This window comes from Colletotrichum jinshuiense, chromosome 1 (assembly GCF_051148585.1).
Source record: "Colletotrichum jinshuiense chromosome 1, complete sequence".
Lineage (NCBI taxonomy): Eukaryota > Fungi > Ascomycota > Sordariomycetes > Glomerellales > Glomerellaceae > Colletotrichum > Colletotrichum jinshuiense.
Genome location: NC_139302.1, coordinates 5,306,362 through 5,324,852, shown reverse-complemented (window position 1 = coordinate 5,324,852; position 18,491 = coordinate 5,306,362). Strand labels below are relative to the sequence as shown.

At 51.2% G+C, this 18,491-nt stretch overlaps 5 protein-coding genes across 5 annotated transcripts; 4 read left to right on the top strand and 1 right to left on the bottom strand.

Annotated features, from left to right (window-relative positions):
• Positions 1 to 715: 715 nt before the first annotated feature.
• EsH8_I_001383 (RmlC-like cupin domain-containing protein) lies at positions 716 to 2,266 on the bottom strand (the record flags this gene model as incomplete). Its single annotated transcript, XM_083268796.1, has 2 exons — positions 716 to 1,852; positions 1,955 to 2,266. 2 exons carry the CDS (start codon positions 2,264 to 2,266, stop codon positions 716 to 718), a joined length of 1,449 nt encoding a protein of 482 aa, XP_083119234.1.
• An 803-nt stretch (positions 2,267 to 3,069) lies between these two features.
• EsH8_I_001382 (cytochrome P450) lies at positions 3,070 to 4,515 on the top strand (the record flags this gene model as incomplete). Its single annotated transcript, XM_083268795.1, has 3 exons — positions 3,070 to 3,342; positions 3,402 to 3,756; positions 3,839 to 4,515. 3 exons carry the CDS (start codon positions 3,070 to 3,072, stop codon positions 4,513 to 4,515), a joined length of 1,305 nt encoding a protein of 434 aa, XP_083119233.1.
• Positions 4,516 to 5,559: 1,044 nt separating this feature from the next.
• EsH8_I_001381 (uncharacterized protein) lies at positions 5,560 to 6,622 on the top strand (the record flags this gene model as incomplete). The annotated part of the gene is made up of 4 exons (XM_083268794.1): positions 5,560 to 5,686; positions 5,743 to 5,937; positions 5,989 to 6,239; positions 6,293 to 6,622. The coding sequence occupies 4 exons, from the start codon at positions 5,560 to 5,562 to the stop codon at positions 6,620 to 6,622; spliced, it is 903 nt and encodes a 300-aa protein (XP_083119232.1).
• Positions 6,623 to 14,102: 7,480 nt separating this feature from the next.
• Positions 14,103 to 15,708, top strand: EsH8_I_001380 (uncharacterized protein; the record flags this gene model as incomplete). The annotated part of the gene is made up of 7 exons (XM_083268793.1): positions 14,103 to 14,186; positions 14,250 to 14,375; positions 14,437 to 14,765; positions 15,045 to 15,148; positions 15,290 to 15,301; positions 15,363 to 15,550; positions 15,613 to 15,708. 7 exons carry the CDS (start codon positions 14,103 to 14,105, stop codon positions 15,706 to 15,708), a joined length of 939 nt encoding a protein of 312 aa, XP_083119231.1.
• An 859-nt stretch (positions 15,709 to 16,567) lies between these two features.
• Positions 16,568 to 18,384, top strand: EsH8_I_001379 (uncharacterized protein; the record flags this gene model as incomplete). Its single annotated transcript, XM_083268792.1, has 4 exons — positions 16,568 to 16,728; positions 17,137 to 17,312; positions 17,467 to 17,738; positions 17,791 to 18,384. 4 exons carry the CDS (start codon positions 16,568 to 16,570, stop codon positions 18,382 to 18,384), a joined length of 1,203 nt encoding a protein of 400 aa, XP_083119230.1.
• Positions 18,385 to 18,491: the final 107 nt, after the last annotated feature.

Sequence of the window (18,491 nt, the reverse complement as noted above, 5' to 3'; positions counted from 1 at the left end):
GAGTCAGTTAAAAATTGAGTAACATCACATTGCCTCCCTGCAAGAGGTGGGCGCACGGGATTGGCTAGGAAGTGTTGCAAAGATAATGTGCCCCTGGCTCGCTTAAACGGCAACGGCATATGTTACGGCATATGTTTTCCGGATGCCGGCATTGATCCTGTACCCCTCCAACACTATTTTTCAACTACCAACGCCTTGAAGCAGGTGGACTCATAAAAAGGTCTAGATGAGTTCCAGTTGAACTAATCATATTTAAATGGTTTACTGATTAGCTAATATGAAATCTATAACAAGATATGAATCAGGGATCCAAAATGAGAATCTCGAGAATAGATTTAGACTCTACAACCCCGGTCGCTTAAGGCAGTCCAGTAACTGCTGGAATGTTTAGGTATGGACAGTCCATATTATCAAGCCAGCGTGACAGCCTAAAGATCCGTAAACTTGAATATAATTAATTCAGTGAAGACGAATTGCCTCATGGCTGTTTACGTAGAGACAGTGGGCCGTACGGGGTAATACCGTGTATGACGGAAATGCGGTTATGACTGAGAGGCTTCAAGTTGAAGATAAGAGATGGACATGACTTGGACTTGATCTCTTTTTAAATTGACTAAATTGCTTTCCATAATTCTATAATAGTAAAGGCTCGGAGCAGGAGCTATTCAATGAAACATTGCATGGACCATTCTGATTTTCCATTGCTCCATTAATCTCACTTTGTGCCATTAGTCTTTTGTGCCTGGGCTTCGAGCTGAAATGTTGAGAAGTTGTCAACAAGGTCGTCCCACATCTTTGGGTCATGTTCGTGCTTTTCCTTGCTGTTCCAAGCGTAGTCGGTGATGGTCAGGGCCCGGCTCGTTTCGAACATGAATGCGATAGACCCGAGCGAGATTTGCATTTGGGGGGGATCTTCCTTGGAGGCGGCGGAGAACTGCTCATAAGCAACACCATGAGGAACGAAGCCGCACTCGAACGAAATGCTTCCGGGCTGGAACTCGTCAGATCGACCGCCGTAGTCGCCGTAGATCAGACCCATGAGCTCGGAGGCGCAGTTTCTGTGGTAGTAGGGCGGACGATAGGTATGAGACGCAACATCCCATCTGGGAGAGAAAATCAGGAAATCTGCTAGCGGTGCGACTGGGTCCCGAGACTTGGCTGTAAGGACGCAAAATATGGACGGGTCGATATGGTCAACTGAGATAGAGCCGACGTTGACAAACTTCGTGAGGTCGTACTTGAACGGCACATAGTTCCCGTGCCAGGCAATGACGTCAAACGGGCAATGGCGCTGCGTGCTGTTGAAAAACTTGCCGGCTAGTTTGTAGACAATATTCCACGGGTCATCCTTGGTCACTTCATACGCCGCAACTGGATGAAGAAAGTCACGAGAGTTGGCCAACCCGTTTGCTCCAAGAGGACCCAATTCCGGTAGCTCCCAGTTGGATCCCCAGATCTCCAAGATGTATCCGCGGGTGAGGCCCTCGACGTTGACCTTGAAGCGAAGGCCTCGCTGAATGACGCATATCTCACCCGGCTGCACATACAGAAATCCAAACTCAGTCTGGATGTCGAGCGCACCCTGCTGAGGCACAATAAGCCAGTCGCCATCGGAGTTAGCGAAGGCCTTCTTCGTCATGCTCTTGTTGCAAAGGTAGACATGAGTGGCCAGCCCCTCCCGAAGTGTCGGGTCCCCGGACCCGGCCACAGTTTTCAGGCCGTCAACAAAATCCACATCTTCGCCTTCAGGGATCGGGAACGGCTTCCAGGCCAACTGGGTTGGGGAAACGTGAACTCGAGGATTGATCGGGATAAAAGTTGACTCTGTATCCTTGTTGTCGGGAAGCTCCGTCTGAACAGAGAAGGTTAGCGCCTCTCGTCATCCCGCCCGAGCAGTTCTAGATGCTCGGCTGGTTTTGCATGCCGACAATGATCGGGATCACAATCTACTCACAAATCCCTGGTGTGCCACAGCTGGCCGAGATCGGTAAAGCCAGGCTTTCTTGTTAGAGTGTCGAGGCGCGACAAAGGCCGATGCCGTGATTTGCTCCGCATATAATCCGTATCTAATGCTTCTGGGGCTGTTTTGGCCCCTCGGAATAGTCCCGGGAATGGCCTCGGATTCGAAACTGTTGTTGAAACCGGGCTGGTATGTGTAGGGGTCGTTCGGACGGGTCGCGAAAGATGGAATTGTTCCATCTTTCTGCGTTGCCGCCCAGTGGAAGGCGTTTTGGAAGTCTTTCGGGGTGAGGTCCTGGGCTGCCATGGTGAAAAGTGCTATCTGAGCTTGTGGGTGAGAGTAGGGCTATCTATGATGCAAGAATAGGCAAGAAACGCCGTTGAAGGGAGCCTTTGTCACGCTTTTGTAAACACTTCCCCCCTGTCCACGACGGACAGCTTCCCCACATGGGGAGCTATGGTAGCAGCATCAGCTACTCCACATGGCCAACTCGGCGCAAAGTAAGTTCAGGGTGGGGTTCGGCAGCTTCATATCTGCCCTGACACGGGTTCTGTTGGAGTTCAGTCTGAATCACTCCCCTATGCGGGGGGACTGATTTCCCCTCCTCCAGTAAATGTCCCCCATGAGGGGTAGCCACCTATGTGGGCACGGATCGTAATTGTGCATCAAAGCCGCCCATCTTGAATATCATGCCTGACAGAACGAGCATGTTTATTAGAATGATATTTGGTCGTGTTCGATTCGAATTCAGTATCAAAAAAAAAGATTTATGCATTAGCATGTCAAAATCAGTCGAAATTATGACCTCACATATTTTTCTCGGTTTTCTTCTCTCAGTTATCATACTTTTCGGTTGCTTCCTCAGCAAAAAGAACTCTGCTCCTCCAAAAGGATACAAAGCTATTTCCGGGCCAAGAGGATGGCCTCTGGTTGGCAACGCGCCTCAACTGGGCCCAGCCCCACACCGGCAACTTCAACGTTGGGCACAGGAATATGGCGAGCTGTTCAAAATCCGACTTGGCTGGGAGAACTGGGTGTTTGTGAATAGCCCAGATGCTATCAGGGAGATATTTGACAAGCAATCGGCGAAAACATCAGGGAGAATGCCAATGCCTGTGGTGTCGGATCTCCTGTCCGGGGGTAACAGGCTTCTACTTCTGACATACGGTACAAAATGGCGCCAACTGAGAACAATTGTGCACAAGCTGCTCACCCCCAAGGCCTCGGATGCTTATAAACCATCACAAGAGTTTGAGGCCAAGCAACTCATATACGATATCGCAACGGATAATGAGGACCAACAAAGCTTCTATATGCACGTTCGCAGATACACGACATCGGTCGTGCTGACAAGCACGTATGGGCTTAGAGTTCCTAAGTGGGTATGAATACATGCTTCTAGAAACCAGATCATGAGAGCAGTTATCTAACAGCCGCACAGGACTGCGATGACATACGTCGAATTTATCAGCTTCTCAAAGACTTTACTGAAGCTGCACAGCCTGGAGCGTACATTGCTGATCTGTTCCCTCCACTTGCAAGTCTGCCATCCTGTCTCCAATGGTGGCGTCCCGCTGCGAATCGTGCCTACAATAGGCAGAGGGATATCTGGATTCATTATTGGAATGGTTTGAAGGCTGCCGTTGCCGAAAAAATGGCCCCCGAGTGCTTTGTAAAACAGTTCCAGGAGACATACTTCGAAAAGTTGGGTATCAGCGATGTTCAGGCGAGTTTTGTTGCGGGATGTAAGTGTGAGATACAAAAAATTTGTGATTGGGAACTTTCAAAACTGACAGGTTATCTCTCTGAAAGCAATGATCGAGGCAGGCTCAGAAACTACTTCGTCCGCATTGAATAGTTGCATTCTCTACTTATCAGCCCACCCCACAGTCCAAGACATTGCGAATGACGAGCTCTCTCGAGTCATTGGCGATGGTCGGTCTCCAACATTCTCAGATGAGGGGGACTTGCCGTACATTAGAGCGATTGGCAAGGAAATCCTTCGCATCCGGCCGGTGACCACGATAGGCAGCCCACATTACACGACTTCGGACGTTTTTTACAAGGACTACCTCATCCCCAAGAATACAGTTGTCGCCATACCGCAATACGTTCTTCACTTCAGTTCGGAGAAGTGGAGTAACCCTGAAGTGTTCGACCCAGCGCGGTATTTGGCTTACCCTGAAAAGGCGGGAGTCTATGCTGCCCAGGGGGACGTCAAAAGCCGTGATCATTTCGACTTCGGCGGCGGGAGGCGTATTTGTCCTGGAATGCATCTTGCTGAAAACAGTCTCTTCATCACTCTGGCCAAGATTCTGTGGGCTTTTAGAATCGAGCCGCCATTGGATGCCAACGGCCACGAATTGCCTGTTGATCTATCAGATGAGGCCTATGAACCAGGGGTCAACACGCTACCTAAACCGTTCAAAGCGCGGTTCATCCCGCGTAATGCCAGACGGGCTGAGGTGATCCAAACTGAATGGGCTCAGGCGGAGAAGGATGGGTTCTATTTGGGAAATGTCAAAGTTGACACCAAAGGCATGGTAGTTGCATAAGGGCTGCCTGGGTTGGACGGGATCACGAAGAGTGTCCCGCGCCAATTCACTGCAACTTTTTTGAGTCATGTTGTTGTGTTTCAACCGAGCTACTGCTGCATCTTAACAAGAGCCACAAATCATGCTGAGTCAAACAAGTGCAGAAGCCAATAACATTAAAAACATATAATCAACGCTTCCAGTCCGATCAATGCCGGGAGGGACACCCGTCTCCTAAAAGGCAAAGGACCCCACACTTTTCCCCGCAGTTTCGTATCGGCAAGCAGTTAATAATGAATGATTGATCACTTACATCCATGTTGCGGCCCGCACGCTTTCCCCGCGTCCGTCTTGGCACAGGCACGATCTGCGATGACGATGCGTGCTGTCTCCGATTTGTTCCAGCATGTCAATTAGTCTGACCATTGTCTCCTGTCGCATGCCCGAGGTTACTCGTACTACGCGGCAGAATAGTGTGAAATAGACGGCTTGTCTTATTAACTATGGATCGGGGGCGAAGGTCTATTTGTACTTCGCCTGGGACCATCGCCGTGGGGCGAATTGGTCGGCCCGGATAAGTGGGTCTCTACGGCAGGCTGCGCAAGGCTGCCCGGAAGGGTTGCGGCATCACGACATACCCCCCCAGACGGCGCAGAGTCGTCTGCAATACAGCAACGGCTGCGATCCTTCGTTTCCCACCCACAGCCTCGAGAATAATACAAATAAAAATAGACAAATGAAATAATAGGCGAAGAAGTCGCCTGCCAGCTTGTTTGCCATTCGATATCGCGTGAAAAGTGTGTTTGCGTGTTTGCCCATCAAGTTGTTGTTCCTTCCGTTCGGTGAGCTCGTTTATTTCGGCGCGATACCCGATTTGGAAGCGAGCTCGTTGCCCAGGAATAATATTCCCAGTTGCGCGGTTCGTCTCTTCTCTTCTCCTCTTCACACACAAACACACACACACACACACACGTACGTATATTTCCAGCATCACAACCCGCGCGCGCGCACGTTTGCGCGCGAATCTTCGCCTGTGATATCAATAAGCTAACGTCGTTCGTTTAGATGCCACCAAAAAGCAAAGAAGAACGGGCGGCCGCCACCGCCAAGGCGCGCGCGGCGCTTGCCGCCAAGCGCAAGGTGAGGGAGGGTGGCGGCCCTTCCTCGGAAACTGGGCTCCCACCCGAAAACAGTACGTTCTTGTTGACTTCGCTTCGTCTTTCGCTTCCTTTCTGACTTCTCGCGTAGAAGAAGATGGCGCCGCCAACCCGGGTGGTGGTTCGGAGGGTGAGGGTTTACAGCCCAAGCCCCCAGGACCACCGCCTGGCAACAACGGGTCCGGTGGCACAGAGGGTGAGGGTTCAGGGCCCAAGCCTAATGAGTCGCCGGCTCCCAAACGGCAGCGCCGAGGCCGCAAGCCTCTTTTGGGCACCGCGGGCCCTGGTAAGTGTGCCTGTCATACGAAGTTCGTCTCGGTTTCTGACTTGTGAGTAGAGGGGCAGAATGATCCTGCCGATTTCCAGGATCCTCAGCAGCTGCCACCGCTCGGAGACGCCGTCTGCGTCCAGTGCATTCGTAGTGCACTGGCGGGACTGTCATACGGCGAGTGTGCGCCCAGCGGCACCTCACAAAAGTGCCAGCACTGCCGGGAAGTCAAGAAGCCGTGCGTACCGGCGACCGGCGAGGTGCTTCGTCTGGGGCTGAGGTTCCTGGCCGCTGACAGGACCCCGGGTACACCCCGGAAGGTACGTGTATTCGTCTGCTGCCTTGCGCTGATCCTGGCTAACTGTGTTTGCAGTCTTTCGCTCGCGTGAAAAGTGCTCTCCGCGAGGCCCTCGACGAAGCCAAGTACGGCGAGGGTGAGGGTCGGGGCGAGGTGGCGGTAGTACCGCCTGGTGGTCAGAACAAGGGCGAGTCTTTGGACAAGCCTGTTCAGCCTCCGGGTGGGAACGCGCCTGTTGATGGCGGTTCGGCGGCCGGATCGTCTTCTGAGGCGAAACCTTCGTCTGCAGAGGCGGCTGGTCTTCGGGCTGCGATTGACAGCCTCGTTGGATCACATCTACCCGCCGGTGTGGTCCCCGCGTACAACGTCCTGATGGATACGTACGCGGCCGCTCTCCGAAAGTGAGAGCCAATTCGTGTCGGGAACTGGGCTCCCAGGAGCCACTTATGCCTCCTGGCCATTGGGGGCCAATACTTCAAATAAAACCGGCCTGCGGGCCTCACTTGCTCCCGCTTCTTGCGCTTCGTTTCGTTGTATCTGTGACTGTACGTCTTGCAGGTTCAGAAGTGCTCTGAATCTCTCGAACTTCGCGCGGGAAAGTGACTTTGTAAGCCCATCGGCTGGCATTTCGTCTGTTGGCATGAATACCACAGAGAACGAGCCTTTCGCGTGCTCCTGGCGCAGCCACATATTCTGGATATCTACATGGCGTAACCTGGTTGAGATACGTTCTCTATCGCCTACCACGAGGCGAATCGTCTGGCGGTTGTCGCAGTGGATCTTCCATACGTCTCCAAGGTCGAGATCAATATCTCGAAGTAGTCGTTTCAACGCGATCGTCTCCTTTGCAGTATTCTCAAGGCTAAGGAGCTCCGCTTCGGTTGTTGACGTTGTGACTGTGTTCTGGCGCGCAGCCTTCCACTGGATTGGTCCTCCAAACAGCGAAATCACGTATCCTTGAGACGAACGTCGTGTCTCTTCATCATCCGCAAACGAAGCGTCGCCTGCAATCAGGAGAACTTGCGCTTCCTCGCCCCCCGAGATACCGAAGCACGGGGCGAGGTATCGAGTATGGTATAGATAACGGATCACCTGGTTCGCTGCGGAATGGTGCTGGGGAGACGGGTTCGTCAGGAAACGCGACAGTATAGCACACGCAAAAGCAACATCTGGGCGGATCATCACTGCAGTATACAGGATTGACCCGATCTTCTCCTGGTAGGTCTTCACCTCAGCGGGTGTCGCTTGTCCCTCATACTTCTCAAGCGAAGTTAGAGGTAGCGGGGTTGTTGGTGCGCGGTGGTCAACCACGTTGAACTTCTTCGCTACGCGTTCAATATACTGGTCGTGGGCGAGGTAGATCTTCCGGGCTTTGCGATTTCGTACGATTCGAATCCCAAGATACCATTGGACTGGTCCTTGGTCCTTGAGTTCGTAGTCGTGTTTGATCCCGTCAATTACTTCCTTACCCTCGTTCGCGTAGTCTCTGTGGTACAAGACGAGAATATCGTCTACATAGAAGAGGACTAAGACGTGCTTGTTTATTGTCTGGAATAGGCACGGGTCCTCGTCTGTAGGTCTGAGTTTCAGACGACGGAGTGTTGAGGAAAACTCCTTGTACCACAGTAATGGGGCGTCTCGTAGTCCGTACAAGGCGCGTCGCAGCTCAACGTACTTCCCGCGCTGTTTGAAGCCGTCTGGTAGATAGCAAACGACTGGGGGATCGTTTGGTCCTCTTTCAGCGTTGAGAAACGCATTCACAACGTCGAATTGTTGGACCTCCAGATCGAATTGCGCAGCGATCGCCATCGCCACCCTAAACGTTCTGGCGGCGAGTGTCGCTGCGTATGTCTGTTCGAGGGGGTGCTTTTCTTGGAGGTCGCCTCGTACACAGATCCTCGCCTTACAGCGCTCGAGGTATCCGTTCTGATCAATCTTGTACGTGAAAACCCATTTCAAAGGTATAGGCTTCGTTTTTGCCTCCTCCTGGTTAATAACTTTCCAGGCGGACATTTCCTCCAATTTACTGATTTCCACGCGTGCAGCGTCGTAAAACAGCTCTCGGAGGCCAGTTGGCATCTTCTCAACGTCCTTCCACATCTTCGGAAGTTTGATGAGATCATCAGAGTGGATCTTCGCCTTCTGTATTCCCTCTTGTCTGGTCTGCTTCGTCTGGTGTATTGATGCCCATACGAAGCAGTGGAGGGAAAAGTGTCCTTCGGTTGCCTCTTCGTACGCTTTGCCTTTATCTGGTAAATACGTGTTGAAGAAGGCATCCCAGTTACGTTCCGTATGCAGAAACGCAAAGTGATTCGCAAACCGTGGCGAACGCCGTGGTTTGTATTCGTGGCCTTGGTCTTCGCGGTTGTACACCCGCTCCGACCTATCCTGAGGGTCGCTCCGTTCCCCATTTTCCGAGTGTGGCCGCACCGGGTGAGTCTGGGAGTCTTCGCCTCGGACTTCTGAATATGAATCGTCCTCTACGTCCGGGATTCGTAGAGTGCTGTATCCGACGTGTACTACGTCGTCTGTATCGGCGTGTACAACGTCACTGGCCACTGGATTCGGGTCCAAGTGGTCGTCTTCCGGTGCAGGCGTTGCTTCGTTCGCTTCGGGAGTCGCGATGCGAGGCGTGCCCGCCCTACTATCCTCATCCTGGTTCGTGTCGGGTTGAGGCGTAGGTTCCGGGGAAAGCAGCCATCCCCCCTGCCAGTCAGGTTCCGTCGCTCCGCTCGGGGGCCGTTTCGCTGGCGCAGGGGTTCGTGGCGATGGTTGCTCGGTTTCAAGTATTAACGCGGCCTCGCTGTCATCCAGTATTCCGAGAAACTGGAATTCGAGGTTGGCACGGGAGACTGGCTCCTGTATCTCGTCTACAACGGCGCGAGCCTTAGCTCTTGCGATTGCAGATTTCGCGTCGTCCTTCGAGTAGAAAGTGCTCTCGTCGAACGTCACATTACGTGTGATAATTACTTGGTCAAGCGAGGGTATCCAGATCCTATACAGATTGTGGGCGTTCGGAACGTAGCCCACTAGGTATCCAATATGTCCTCGCGGTTCCACTTTGAAGTCGCGTCTATTTCTGTTTGCCTCGCGATCCTTCTTCAACGGGTAAGCCTTGCAGCCGTATGCGTAGATCCATCCCCATTGCGGGCGAAGTTCGCGTCCCAGGCTGGCTTGGTAAGCGGGTTGCCACCAGCGAAAGTATTGCCGGAACCACTGCTCTTCGACTTGAACGGGTGAGAGCCAGGCTCTTCGCTGCAGAGGGCTCATGTTGTAGAGGTAGGCAGCTGCCATTACTGCTTCGACCCAGAGAGAGGTTGGGAGGCTTGCCGAGTCTAGCATCTTGATTGCTCGCGTGATAATTTCTTGGCCAGCCCTTTCGCCTCCCCCGTTCGGTTCCTTCGTGTGTGGCGGAGTCGCTTCGATTTCAATTCCATTATCTGAGGTCCAGACCTGATATTCCGTGTAACCATTGATCGCAATTACAGCTCGTTCTACATCTTGCCGTATTTTGCAAACGAGTACGCCTCGCTGTCTGGCCACCCAGCGTTCAAAAGTCCGGATGGCCTCGAATACGTCGTTATGGGTTTTGCTTATGCGTGGGAATGTGAAGAGCCGGCCAGTGAATTCGTCTTTAATCACTAATAGCCAGCGGCTTCGGTCGTAACCTCTTGGGTAGTCGAAAAGGTCCCACGAGATCCTGTAATACGGTCTTGTTGCTCTTCGCTCCGACGTTCGCCTGGAAATCACCTGTCTGGCGTGGGTCGTCGCGCAATGCTGGCAATTAATACGAGCTGGGCCCTTGATCCTCACCCCCCGAGCGTTAAGCACGAGTTTCTCAAGTGCTGCTGGCGCGAGGTGTCCAGATCGTAGGTGCCAGAGCCAGGCATCATCGCTCCTCGTTTCAGGGGTCTCATACGAAGGTCGCTTCGTTTTCTGCGTTACCAGTACTAGGGTGCTCACGATTCCAGCATCACTCGCTGCGATCCGTTTGCAGGAAGAGTACGCAGAACCAGGTTTGTATTCGAAGAAGGTGATGTTCGCCTTCCTCGTAAGCTGCTTAACTACAGAACTGTCTTTGTATCCTCCGACGCGAAGGGTGCTGTCAAGGCCAGAGTACCAGATCCCTGTCTTCCGCAGAAGCGCTTCCGACACGATGTTCACATGGAAGTTCTCCACGTAACCCACATTTTGAAGTGTCAGGTCTTGTGGGCCGTTTGGCCCATTTAGCGCTCCCTTCAGAATCCGGGTTCCCGTCGCAAGGATGGGGTACGAGGCTGTGCCTGAGTCGACCCTCTCTTCGCCTGTTGTAGGGCGAATCGAATCGGGCTCCAAGAGATCGAGGTTGTTAACGAGGTGAGTGGCTCCGCAGTTGTCTAGAACCGTGCTTCGCGAGAGGAAGTGTGGTCCTGTGAGTGGAGTTACGAAGACCGACAGTTGATTCGGCTCGGGCGCAGCGTCCGGCGCGAGCTCCCTTAAGAGAGGCTCACTTATTGTAACCGCTACGACGTTCGCCGGGAGTGTTGCTTTTCCAGTTGAGTCGTCTTGAGGCTTCTTTCCTCTGTCTTTGTTTGACTTCCTCCAGGGTTGATTCGGAGGGATCCTTACGGCTTTCAGCCAGCCTTTCCGGGCGAGTTCGGCTCGTAGGTCTGAGTAGTCCCTGGAATTAATCGTTTGACGAATCTGTCCGCTCTCTTCGCTTGAGACCGTTATATTTGGGATGCGGGTCTTTCCTGTGAGGACGAGTTCGAGGCGAGCGCAGTTGATTGGATCTACTGGGTGAGAGTGACCGCAGGCGCATGACTCGCTCCCGGTCTTTCTTCCAGGGGCGAAGGGCTGTTCGGAGATTGCAGAGTCGGAGCGCCCCGCCAGAGTCGCATAGATTCCAGTCGACTTGCCCCGATTCTTTCCATAGAGAGTGTCCTCGTAAAGCAGGTCCTCAAGCATGTCCGCGTATTGGCCTACGTCTGGGACTCTGTCTCCGCTCCGCTCTCGTTTCAGAATGTCGGTGAGCTCGGAGGTAGCCCACGTTGGGGCGAACCTTCGTCCTACCGCTCGTAAGAACGTTTTCGAGGCGAGAGTGCCTTGGACTTCTGGGAGCTTCAGTTGCTTCGCTTTGAGATAGACGCCTCGGAAGTCTCTAAGCCAGGTGCTTGGGTTTATGCTCGTGTTGGCTCGGTCAATAGCGGCCTGGTATTCTTCGCGTACGGTAGTGAGGTTTGCAGAGTCGCTTGGGGCGTATCTTCGCTTCAAAATCCGGATTAGGGCGCGAAGCGTGCAGTCTCCTGAGGCGAGTAGCTCCATTTGCGCGGGTGTGAGGATATCCTCTGCAACAGTCTCTTTTACCCATTTATCGAGAGCTTCATACGAACGTTCCTTCTTTGATTTCTTCGCGTCGCGGCCTGCCTTTCCAGCGATGTAGTTCGTGTACTTCTCGAGGATCCCAGACGATTTCTTTGTCAGGGTCTCTGGGTTGTCTGGAGGTATAGGCGCGACTGATTCGCCTTCTGCCTCCGCTTGTGCCTCGATGATCGCATCGTAGGCGGCGCGGGCCGCGTCATAGTCTTGTCTCTGTTGCGAGTTCGTATAGGAAATCCACTCTCCAAGCGAGAGGATTTCCTCTACTTCGCTTGGGTCGGATCCAGAGCTGTAGTCGTCTGGGTTGACGTATTGCCAGACGTCCTTCGCCTTGGCTTCGACTTCAAAGGTCAGCCACCAGGCGGGAAAGTCGCGTCGGCAAGTCAGCTTCCGGTTGGTAGCGAGGCTTGTAGTTGCAGACGACATCGTCACAGAACTGAGCTGGGGAACGAAGAGATGAGGATGAGGGCTTAGGAATTCAGTGCCAGCGTCGTACTTTCGCTCGGGTAGCTAGCTAGTCAGGGTTGGTAGTAGCTGGGCTCATAACTGTCACAAAAAACGACGCCGTTAGCTGCGGGCAGCAATTAACGCCTGATATACCCTTACGACACACCCCCCAGATTCGTATCGCTCTCACAGGTAGTACGGATCTGATACACTTACTCTTGAAACCTTTTGATTGGGTACATATCTCCAAAATCTAGGTGGTACAGTCGGTCTCCTGCGGGGATCGAACCCTCGGGTCTTGGGGTTGTACGTGCGAAATGGTGGATCGTTGTACGTGCCAAGGCGGTTAGGTCGCTAATGCTGCACTTATACCATTCTGGCACAGTAGCGGGTGGAGCTGGGCTCATAACTGTCGCATGCCCGAGGTTACTCGTACTACGCGGCAGAATAGTGTGAAATAGACGGCTTGTCTTATTAACTATGGATCGGGGGCGAAGGTCTATTTGTACTTCGCCTGGGACCATCGCCGTGGGGCGAATTGGTCGGCCCGGATAAGTGGGTCTCTACGGCAGGCTGCGCAAGGCTGCCCGGAAGGGTTGCGGCATCACGACATCTCCCCATCGGCTTGCAACTTTCCTTCCGATTTTGGGGCGTTTCTAGAACCTCCATCACTTATCTTCACATGCACAAGTTCCTCAGTACACTATCTCATTACTTACCTCCTGGAATTTGTTCTCCATGGCTTCCGCGGCATACTTACCTGCTCATACAGCTGCTCAGCTTCCCACACCCACAGATGCTAGTGCATCCGAAAAGCATCCCCGCCGTGCCGTTCGTCCATACAAGTGTGCGCACTGCTCGAAGGTTTTCAAGCGCAGCGAACACTGCATACGTCACGAGCGTAGCCACACCAACGAGAAACCATACGCTTGCCAGTATTGTCTGAAGACATACTCCAGAAAGTGAGAAAATACAAACTACCGCCAAGGTATTGGTGATCATGTTTGGCCGTTAACATTGAAACTGCAGGGACCTCGTAACGAGACATGAGCGAACCCTACATGCAGAGCGTGCAGGCAAAGCAGTTGAAGACCGATCGGAAGACGACGTATCCTCAGAAGCAACTTCAAGTGACAGGGAAAATTTTCCAAAACGACGTCGTCGAGTTCATCGCGATCCTCTGTTCGGCCAACGGCCATTAAGAAAAGGTCAGAGGAGGGACTCTTGCACTTCAACTTTGGAGTCAAATAGCATCGTGGTTGCTACGCGGTCTGAAAATGTCACGAATAATATGCAACCTCTACGACGGCGCGAAGAGGCAGCTCTGGCTTCCTCAACTTTTTACGCTCCACGTTTTTCAAATAATATTGATGCACTAGATGGGCTCTTTCCAACAAACCCAGACGAGCTCAGCCAGGTTTCCACTCAAGAATGGTCTTTCACCACGGGTAATGGAACCAACGATATGCACCAACAATGTTATGATGCGGGAAACCGAGATGTGGAACAAGGAGAATCTCATACGTCGACCACGCTGGATGACGGCCTGACTCTTGGGGGTCTGGACGCGTTACTAACTAACCCAGTTTCTCAAACTCTTCTGCCATTAAATGGAGAGCAGTACGACTTCGCTCAAGAGTTGAGTTTTCTCGAAGTTCCAGAATGGCTCGAATTTCCATATCCTTCGAACTCTTTTCTCGATACTCCGAACTTTTCGAACAACACAAATTCACAAGAGCCTCACCTTATGAATGCGAGCGTCAATTTGGCGACATGTAGCTCTTGTGTTCAAAGTGTCGAGACCGAGTCACCTGTGTTATTGGATGCAAGCCTTCCACATCTACTCGAAAACAAACAGCCCCCCGGGCCGTCTTTCATCATGGACAAATCAATGCACGACGCCATTTGCAGAGACGTTAACAAACGTCTTATCATACCAGAAGGGCCAATCGGAATCCCCCCTTTGAAATTCTGTCAAAGTTTTCTTTCCAGCTACGTGGAGTGTTATCATGGCCACCTGCCCATTCTCCATTTACAGACCCTTTCATTAGGCGATGTTCCCAGTCCTCTCATTCTCGCAATGTGTAGTATAGGGGCATTGTACCGCCTAGACCGCCGTCGTGCCCGGACTCTATATGACTTGGCTTTGAGACTGGTCAAACCGGTATGTTGTTCTAATAACTGAGCTTGCAGCATCTTAAGATTGATTAACCAATTGTTAATTCAGGTTCTCACCAGCGATTGCCCACTATGGGTAATCCAAACCAGGTTCCTCCTGACTTTCTACGCCACATTCAGCGGCGACATTAACATGGCATCCTGGCCGGTGGAAGAGAGTGGTTTCTATACTTTGGTAAGGGCTTCGGCAGTCATGGATGAGTGCCATTCATCAGCCTGACTAACATGCTTCTTAGATTTACGGAAAAGCACAGAACCAGCTTAACGACGATAACTTCGATTTACTCAACACTACCTGGACAGACTGGGTACAACGGGAGTCTTTGAAGAGGCTGCTGGGCGGTATATACGTGGCAAATACAGTCAATGCAATTATCTACGGCGTCAACCCGGTATTCAACACAACCAAAGACCTTGAACTGGAACATTTTCACGACGAAAATCTATGGAATGCTACCTCGGAAAATGAGTGGCGGGAATTACGGCGCAGCTACAAAAAGAGAAATCACCGAACCGCCAAAGATATCCTCGAGGATCTTTTGTCGGAGAACATGGATCACGCCAAGTTTGAGTCTTACCACATATCCCCTTTTTCAGCGCTCATCCTTATGCATGCCGTTGTCGTCCACATGTGGCAGCTTTCTCAGATTTCGCAAACATCTGCATTGTTCTCCTTTTCAGGGAAACCGGGTCGATCTGCCCTTGGCAATTCACTATTAGTCACCGCTTTTGGTTCCTTGGCTAGGTGCCATGGGCTCTTAAAGCAAACCAGGAAAGGAAAACTTGAGGATATGGACGACAATGATGTTACTTCACTTTGCTTCAGCTCACATGCAATACTCAGGGCTGCATATCTCCGACTCATCGATAGCACGACTAGCTTCGATCGGCTCACTCTACTAGCCGAAGATCCAAACGTCATCAACGCTTCGGTCACTAGCTTCGCCCGTACGAATCTTGAGAGAAATGTGCATTTACTGAAAGCGGTCGAAAAAACACTAGAGGGGTTTCAAATACCAGTCAAAATGGGACATATGCTAGTACGCAAGACAGCCGCTTTTCGTTGGAGTGTAGAACACGCGGTAACAGCCTGGGACGCTGGTATGTACCAATAATACAGTCCTCGGCCTAGTCATCTCTGTTGCTTAACTTGCTTTGATAGGACTTGCTGTTACCAAATGGGTACACTCCGTCGAGTTAGATGTTGTCAAGGGCATTGAGCCGAGCAGAGCTGAGGGCGAACTCCTTGCAAAAATCAAGGCCATCCTGGAAGAAGCGGACTATGATCCAGAGGAGAGCAAGTCGTTCGCTGCTGGGCTGGCTAGGATATGGAGCTTGTTCCTTCAAGACGTAGGACATACTTCTCATAAAACTATTCAGATTTGAGAAGTTTAGCTAATCGCTGTTGGCAGGTATGGGTATGGGGTATAACGCGCCGAATGGGTGATGTTCTAGAACGCTTGGCCACAGCCTATGAGAGCGCCAATGAGATCGTCCGACAATCTTGAAGTCACCAGGGAGGGTTACAGGGAGGCTCAAAATCTTATCCTCCTTTATGTATATTAGTTGTCAGGAAGACATTATTTCAAGTTGGATCTTTCTGTTTGATTATTTTTCTATTATTTCTTCCAACATAGAGGTTCCCAACTCCTAGGTAGATAGAAGATCTATTGTTACCTAACTTGGGCGATGTGAGGAATATAAAAACCACATTTACGATACTGAAAAAGGCTTATTCTTGCTTTGCATGTCCAGAGGCAATTGCATGCGCTCTACCTCCGCCGAATGCCCTTCCAGATCCAACATAACACAATCCATGCGCTTCGTCGCCGTTAAAGATACCGAAGAATGCATAGCTTAACTGACAAAGCAGATTTGGTATCGAAAACTCATCGTGGGGTGGGCACACAAATGACGAGGAAGATAATTCCTGAATGTGACGAAGTTTCTTGCATGAACGCCTCTTCATCGGTGTTGCAGCCAGCCAGGTATTGAATGTGGGGTAGCAGCAAAGATGACGATCTTTCAATGTGGTGGGGTAACGTGGGAACGTGGGGTAACTCGCTTTACCGGGAGTTCTGCGATACGGCAGAAAGCTCGAGGAAGATGAGCGTCCGGAACCGCTTCGAATGGTCCGGGAGCTTGATGAGACTGGCTTCTTTCGCCTTTACATCGACATTTTTCTTTTCAGATTCGTGAGCTGTGTTTCTCATTGATCTCTTGAAGCAGAAGCGCCTGCGTGCTTCCTGACTGTGAACGAACCTGATTCTCACTTGTTACGCCACCATCGCCTTCACCTTTCCGTCAATATTTCCACAATTTGGTTCATGAACTATTATTCTACTATTGAATCAAACTGACTTCAACATGGGAGAATTGCATCATCCCATCATTGGTAACGTCAAAGGGAAGTCGGTAGACGGCGTGATCCAGTTTCTGGGCATCAGATATGCGACCTTGAACCACTGGTTTGACAATGCCAAACTGGCCCAATATGACGGCAGTGGTATAGTTGCTGATCACCATGGGTATATTCGTCCCTTTAAAAGTTAGCATTCCTGAAGCTAATGATTATTCTTCAGCCCGCAAGCTATATCTGATCCGGGAGGCGTCAATAATGAACACGTTATCATCCAGAAAGCGATTCCGACAGCGGATTTTCCTGGGATTTCCGGAACGGAATGCCTCAATCTGAATCTCACAGTACCAATCGGGATCGAATCTTCTCAGCCGCTTCCTGTATTGGTGTTCATTCATGGCGGAGGATTCAACACCGGTTCAAACTGGTGGCCACAGTATGACATGAAACGAATAGCTCAGCTGGCAAAGGAGTTGAACAAACCGCTTATTGCAATCAACATTAAGTAGGAACCACCTTACATATGCGGTGTTCGTGACCCTGTGTCCGTAGAGTAGACTAACTCGGCATTCGATAGCTATCGCCTAGGTGCACCAGGGTTTCTGACCTCCGAGGAGCTATTAAAGGAGGGATTCAAACGTAACAACGGCCATCATGATCAGCAGGTGGCTCTTGAATGGGTGAAGAGATACATATCAGGCTTCGGTGGTGACCCTGATCAGATCACGGTTATCGGTGAAAGCGCGGGTGGGCGTAAGTCCTTCACACTTCACACCCAGTCGATTTACGAATTTAACACTCACTCAAACTGGCATAGTATCTACAACCCGTTTGCTTTACTCCGACAAAGCTCTTGTATCACAAATTGTTGTCCTGGGCGGTTCTCCTCCATTGCTTACCCCCTTAGATCAAAACATTGCCGAGCAAGCATACAACGGTGTGCTCAAAGCCCTGGGAGCTGAAAAGCTGAGTACAAGTGAACGTATCGAGTTCTTGTCTAGAGTGTCTCCGGAAGCTCTGTTATCGAGCATTGACAGCAGCCTTCCCTTCTTGCCAGTATTGGATGAGAACAGCTGCACAGTGCCTTTCACGCCCACATTCGAGATAGCATCGACTAAAAGTCTGATCCCCAAGTCGACGAGTTGCAAAGCCGTCATGGTTGGATATGCTCCATTGGATGTGAGTTTATCGATCGTCCCGGGGAGATTTTGTACTCACCAAGACAAAATAGGCAAGCATATTTGGTTTCATGGGCCTCTTTCAACGCAAGCAACACATCGCAGCTTCATTCATCAAATCCATGAACTCGTCACTTTCAGACCACACCGACGCAGTTGCACATCTTCTGCAAACCTATGACATAAGTGAGCATACAGATGACGACGAGGCTTTCATCAATATTCTTCGTTTTGCCTCAGACATAGGATTCCGTGCCACGGCAGAGTCGTTTGCTGAAAGCTTTCCTGGAGACTCGTTTTTATTGGAATTCGCCGAAGCCAACCCGTGGGAGGGTCCTTTCAAGGGCCACAGTACTCACGTGCTCGACGTGGCATTCTTGTTTCAAAACTACAACGAGCACCTCAACGAACAGCAACAAGCATCTGCGAAGATATTTGCCGCAGATGTTATTGACTTTGTGCAAGGCCAAGCTCCCTGGAAGAGATTCCAGGATGATGGTGGGCGGGCAATCTACCAGGGTGGAAAGAGGACATACAAGGAGATTGGTACGGGCAGCAAGCAATATGACTTGCTCCTCAGGCTGGGCAGCACAGTTGGGATGGATACTTTGGTGAAGGCATGGGGGGTGTTTCTGGTTGGGGTGTAGCACTGCAGATATAGTTTTGTGGCGGTAATATTGGAATTCTTCATTTCATTTCGTCACCATTAACACCTTGGTCTGGTTTTCTTCGTCTTCGTCACCATCAACTTCGG